Raw genomic sequence first — 6,000 nt, 5'->3', positions numbered from 1 at the left:
ACTGGTGTGGTTCTTTGCGGCCAGGAGCAAAGGAACCGGGGCTTGGCCTTTTGAATTACAGGGCCTTGATCCTCCAGCTCTGAAAAATCCTATGGTCTCACTGATGCTGGAAGACATGAGAACATAAGAAAAGCTGTGCAGGATGAAATCAACAGTCCTTCCAGTCTAGCAGTCCATGCACTCTGGATGTCCACAGGAACCCTCAAGCAGGATGGGTGCAAGACTTCCACCTTCCCAAGCGCCTCAGCAACTGCAGTATATAGGCATGCCACCTCTGATAAGAGGGGTAGTACATAATCAGTCAAGATTATGACAGCCCTCTCCTCCATGAGTTTGTCCAATTCCCCTTTAAAGTCATCCAAATTAGTGGCCGTCATGTCCTTTGGCAGTGAATTCCACAGTTTACCCATGTGTTGTGTGAAGGAGCACTTCCTTTTATCTGTCCTGAATCTCCTACCAATCAGGTTCATGGGATGACTCTGGATTCTAATATTAAGGGAGAGGGAGAAAAAAATTTTCTGTTTTACTTTCTCTACACCACACATTATTTTAAATACCTTTATCATGCCTCCCTCGCTTGCCTTTTTTCTAAGCTAAACAATCCCAGTTGTTGTTACCCTTCTTAGGAATGTGACCTCATTTAGTGACGTTGGCCTTCCTAGACTAGGTCCAACACTCGAGCCACTACGCCACACTGGCTGAATCTTAGATACAGAATTAATTTGGGCAAGTACAGGCTTGCAAGTTTACAAGTGGAATAATGTATTCCAAACACAGAATCTGAGTTTCTTGCTGTACAATTCCCGTTAGTATTTTAATTCTGGGTACAGAGCTAATTGAATTTTCTCAATATTATTAAAATCAAGAGTTCTGCTTTTTTAGCTTTGCAAAAGTGAGAGGGGAGTTAAATTAATTCAAATACTTTTAGAAAACAAAAATACATACACAGGTACAGATAAATTTGTTTTTAATAAAGGAGTTAATTTTCTTTCAATCCTATATAAAACAATAGCAATTAAAAACTTCATTTTTGAAAGTAAATATTTACATATGAACAAGGAACTGTGCAAAATTTACATGAAAAAAAAATGGAAAGACAGGATTTTCTCCCTAAAAGACAAAATAAAAAGGTGTAACAGTTTGTTGGGTGTTGATAAAAATACTGATCAGCATTCAGTTTACACACAAAAAAGAATTAAGGTGCAATCCACGGGAAACGCTTCTCACACAAGGCTCCATTGAAATCAATGCCAGTTCATGTAAAGCTCCCTTCATTTCAATAGGATCTGCACAGGAAACGTTTACGGTGGCCCCTGCCCTTAAAATCTAACATGAGAGTTCACACAAAGAAAGCCGACATATTTACAGTCATAAAAGTACTATCAATAGACAATTTAATACAATAACCTCTGAAAATATAAAGAACCAATTAGTATATTTGTAATAAAAAAATAGGTACAAAGAAGGGAATTTTGCTCTGGACGTCTTTAAAGTAAGCCCATAGCTTGCATACAGTCTTTTAGCAAAATAATTATAGTTTACATAGCCATTTTTTAATGTTATGTGCCAAAAATTATGTACAATTACTGACAAAATACACCAACCATTTTTCAACACTTGATTTCACACTGAGAAACTGTCTTTTTGATGATTCCTCTTAACTTTGATTTTTATTTAATCTAAGCTTTCACTTTCGCTAAAAAACACAGTGCAAGTAAAATATATTTATGCTGAAAAGGTTTTTCTTTTTTTTCCTTTTTTCTTTTTTTGTTTTAAACTTTACAGCTTTACAAACTATAGCAAATAAAATGCATTTCTTTTTTTTCCTTTTTTTCTTTTTTACAGATGCTGATAAAACATTCAGAAGTAACCCTCCTTTGTGGGCCTTCAGAGCGGGAGGGGTGCCTCTAATAAGCAATAATAACGAGATTAAAAGAATTGAGGTTACGCTTAAAATTAAGTGTAATCTACAATTTGAACAATTTTGGGCAGGAAAAGATAAATATTTATTAAAATCAGTTTGCTTTGCTAACTGACTCTTTTTAAAAGCTAAAATGAGGTCATTTGCTGTAGGCGTATACCTATATAATTGGTTTAGTTAAGTAAAACTGAACTAAAATGCACAATTAATGTTGAAATTGCTACAGGATCTGACACAGAGTAGCTGGTTATTTGCTAAACGGTTCCATCAGTCTCTATAATATGGCTTGTTTGGCAAGAAGGCCACTCAATCAAAGAGATGAGTTAAACTTTAAATTGTCCTCTTATCGTCTCCTTGGGCCTTTGCAAGTCTCCTTACTGTCAAAGAAAGGGATCTCTCTTACACCAAAGAGTTTGTAATAAATGGGAATAGAAAACGGCTCCGTGTAAAGAGGTGGTTGTCTCAGCGTGTTGGTGGGTAGTTGACGTCGATGGGGTGTGAGTGTTTTTTAAACAGCATCCCATATGCTCATTACAAAAAGACGTAATCTGCAAATATATATAAAAAAAGTGTCCCCAGGTGTCTTCTCTGCCAAAAATACCTTGATCTTCTCCACTTTTACTTAAGGAATGCTTTGTATAGCAATAGTGAATGGCTTGTCTCTCGCTCATTTTCTAAACAAAATATGAGGTCCCTGAGGTTCACCCGCGTTATCCTTTGCCGTGTAAACTGCCTGGTTGTTCCAACTCCAGAGCCGCCCGGGACTGCTACACTCGCACTGGAGCCCTGCAAGAGCAAAGAGAAGAGGTCACGTTTGTTATGCCTGCAGAGAAAACGCTTCATAATAAGCACTTCAACTATGCATTATCCAGAGAGTGGGAATCAGATAATACAACATTCCTTGGAGTTAGCAGCATAGCTCAATAAGAAACAGCTGCCCCGCAGAAGGTTCTGCCATTGATGGTATGAAACCATCTTATCCTACGTAAGTGTATCTACATCATCTCTGTCTTCTCCAAACCAGCACCACCCAGATGTATCAAATTACAACTCTGAGCATCCACAGCCAGCATGCCTAATGGTCAGGGTGGATGAAAGTTATCATCCAGAACATCTGGAAGGCAACGGATTGGGGGAGACTGTCTACTCTAACTGGTTCTCTGGGATCTCAGATGATTCTGTTTCTCAGTCTTCTAGTAGACAGAATTTTAACTGGAGTTTTCCAGGGATTTAATCTAAAAAATACAGACATACTAAGTCATGCCACTGCCTCCCGCTATGTGCGATCAGATCTCCTCTGAAATAAGCTAAGCCATGGATGTCTCTAAAATCAATGCTACCATTGCAGATATGGTTCCACAGCAGAGATAGCCCGATTTTCGACTTTGAAATACAGTGCTATGAAAGCTTTGGCTCCACCCATCTGCAAATAGCATTCACTGACTCCAATGTGTAAGTGCATGCAAGATTATTTTCCTGCTTCTTTAGCTCTTTTTCAGTCACTTTCATTCCTTATCCCACTCATCCTTGCAACAAGGGGATTGGGCAATTACAGTATGGACCTTTCCCTGACACTTATGAACACAACAGCTGACACCAAGCCATCAAGTGCCATGAGCATGTGCCATCGGATGCATGCCAGATGGACTTTGTCACAGACAGACCCACTGAAATGAATTCAAGAAGTTGAAATTGTAGTAATTGGACCCAGTCCTCCTATAAAAGAGCCTTCAAAGGTTGTGGATACAGATTCTGACTCAGATGAGGAGGGGTCAGAATCTTCAACTGAAATGCCAGACCCAGTGGCCCCTGAGATAAACCAATCAGCCACTATGAATCAGGCGGTTTCAAATTCTGTGGGAATATATAGTGAGCATGCTAATGTGAGGGAGGACAGACCTGAGGGCACAGCATCAGGTTCAGAAGGCACTGCATTTCTCTTTGAGAAGCACAGGGAGTGAAATATCCAGGGAGTGGGACTATAAATTGAAGACATGGATCAAATCCAACCCCTTCATGGACTTGATGCCAGAACAGTCAGGAAAGGATGCGTGGTACACCTCCTATAATCATACCACTTCAGAAAGCAGTGCTAACGATTCTGGGCTTAAACTAAGGTCAAACACTTCTTGCTGAATGGCACTTTCGGATCTATCTGGGTGACTATTCTGCCACTTGCTTTTTACAAATAGGACTTCCTGGGTTTATACCAATTGAGAATAAGCTACTTTTTTTCTTTTTTTACTATGTAAGGAGTAGCAGGAGACCCTTCGGCCTAGGAGAAAAGTGATCATGCAAAGGTGAAGATGAGATCTGTTTACTGGTGTTGTATTTGTTATCACGGCACAGTTTCAGCAGTCATATTCTAAACTTGAGTATACTTAACACTTGGTAAACTATCAAAGAAGAGCACACGGTTCTTACGCCAAATTGTTAATGGCATCAATTTAAGTACCAATCTTAACAGTAACAAGAATACAAGAATATGAATGAATTTGCTGCATCAAAACTACCGATGGGGGAGGATTTGGTTAATTTTTTAATAATTTACCAAAACCCCCACATTTTGTCATAAATGGGTTAGAAAGAACTTGAATGCTGAAAAACAAGCAATAAAAGGTGTGGCGGGAGAAAGAAAAATTGACAAATTCATATTCATCTAACCAGCCCAGGATTTTGAGTGCTTAGTTCTTTAAAAACTGAGTCTGTGTATTCAGTCATGTCCATGGTGCTGAATTAGGTTTACCATCTTTAATTCTCACAGGCACCGCATCATCAATAAGGCATGGAGGTACAAATAGGTTGCCTCCATGCTGGAAATACCTGTACCTGTTGAATTTAGCAAGTGCAACTGGTCAAGAATTCAATGCCTATTTGCTTTTATAGTAATTTATCAATATATATAAATAATATGTGTGTATATATCTTAGTATATCAAATAGAAATGAATTGAGATTTAAATAACTTGTGTGACTAATAAGATGAAATTAACAGATTTATCCACAGCTAGTCAGAACACACAGGTGGTTTCACAGTGCCTCATTCTCCATGGAGAGACAGTAAAGATCTGTAATCAGCAGGTGACATTCATAGTCCAGAGAATCAGATTTTCAAAAGAGAGTCAAAAGCAGAACTATTCATAAATCATTTTGTCTTGAAATATTGTTAATTGATGTGTGAGCTGAGTTGAATATCAATGCTATTTGTTCTACTAGGATCATCTTTGGGCATCTTGGAGAAAGAGTGGGAATGTACGTAGCAGTGTGATGCATCTTCCCCCTCCCCTCAGTATGGTTCTCAGCACCCCATCCCACATCACCAAGAGTCCAGAACATGAACCAATCCTTCCCGCACACAGCCCCAGGTTTGGATGTACCGCTTTCCCACTCTTCTCTGGGCTCAGCTAGAAGTTCACAGCCCTCATTTTCCCCAGCTGGACTCTTCAGCTTTAAAACCCTTGGCTTTAGGCAGAACCATGCATCCAGTCCAAAATCCCCTGACTACCTTGTTTCCCAGTGGCATCCGATTCTCCCCCCCCCTTAATTCACTATCTGATGAAGTAGAAGTTTCAAAGAGGAAATGGAATAGCTCAGTGGTTGCTGTACTATCCACGCTGCCTTGGATACACCAAGGCTCTCACTTTCCAGAGGAAGCAACCTTTCAAAGCTGAATGTGTCACTCTTCCAGACTGAACAAGAAATTTTTCCAGGAAATTCAGCTGCCAGACCTACCACTCCAGACACCTCACACTGGCAGCAAGATGGCATGAGTGATGAGGAAGCAAACTCCATGAGCTGGTAAATTCTTCATATTCCTACACTTACAGTGGTTGGGCACACAGAATCGCCAAACAACAGGCAGTGAGTCTGTGTATCTTGTGCAGGCCTGGCGTAACATAAGGAACAAGATAGCTTCCAGGGGACGAAAGAGCTCCGCTGGTGTATCCTGAGATACAGCAGGCATCTTTAGGTTGAGCAGAAAAATTGGCTGTTGCACACTGCATGCCGAAAAGTTAAAGTCTTTTCCCCCTAAGGCAAGTGATGGAGCAGAGGTTCACTGGCTAATTGGGTAGTTTCCTT

At 39.9% G+C, this 6,000-nt stretch overlaps 1 protein-coding gene across 2 annotated transcripts in view; it reads right to left on the bottom strand.

The window, feature by feature from the left end:
- Window positions 1-950: 950 nt before the first annotated feature.
- Window positions 951-6,000, bottom strand: part of TAF4 (TATA-box binding protein associated factor 4) — a 90,125-nt gene continuing 85,075 nt past the window's right edge. For both annotated transcript variants that reach the window (XM_044455107.1, XM_044455108.1), the window contains exon 16: window positions 951-2,707. In XM_044455107.1, coding sequence (XP_044311042.1) covers window positions 2,540-2,707 — 168 coding nt within the window. In that variant the 3' untranslated portion in view covers window positions 951-2,539. The remainder of the gene's footprint in view (window positions 2,708-6,000) is intronic.

Source organism: Varanus komodoensis, unplaced genomic scaffold, assembly GCF_004798865.1.
Source record: "Varanus komodoensis strain SLA01 unplaced genomic scaffold, ASM479886v1 scaffold8, whole genome shotgun sequence".
Classification (NCBI taxonomy): domain Eukaryota; kingdom Metazoa; phylum Chordata; class Lepidosauria; order Squamata; family Varanidae; genus Varanus; species Varanus komodoensis.
The sequence above is the reverse complement of the archived record's forward strand: the minus strand, read 5'-3'. Positions and strand labels throughout refer to the sequence as shown.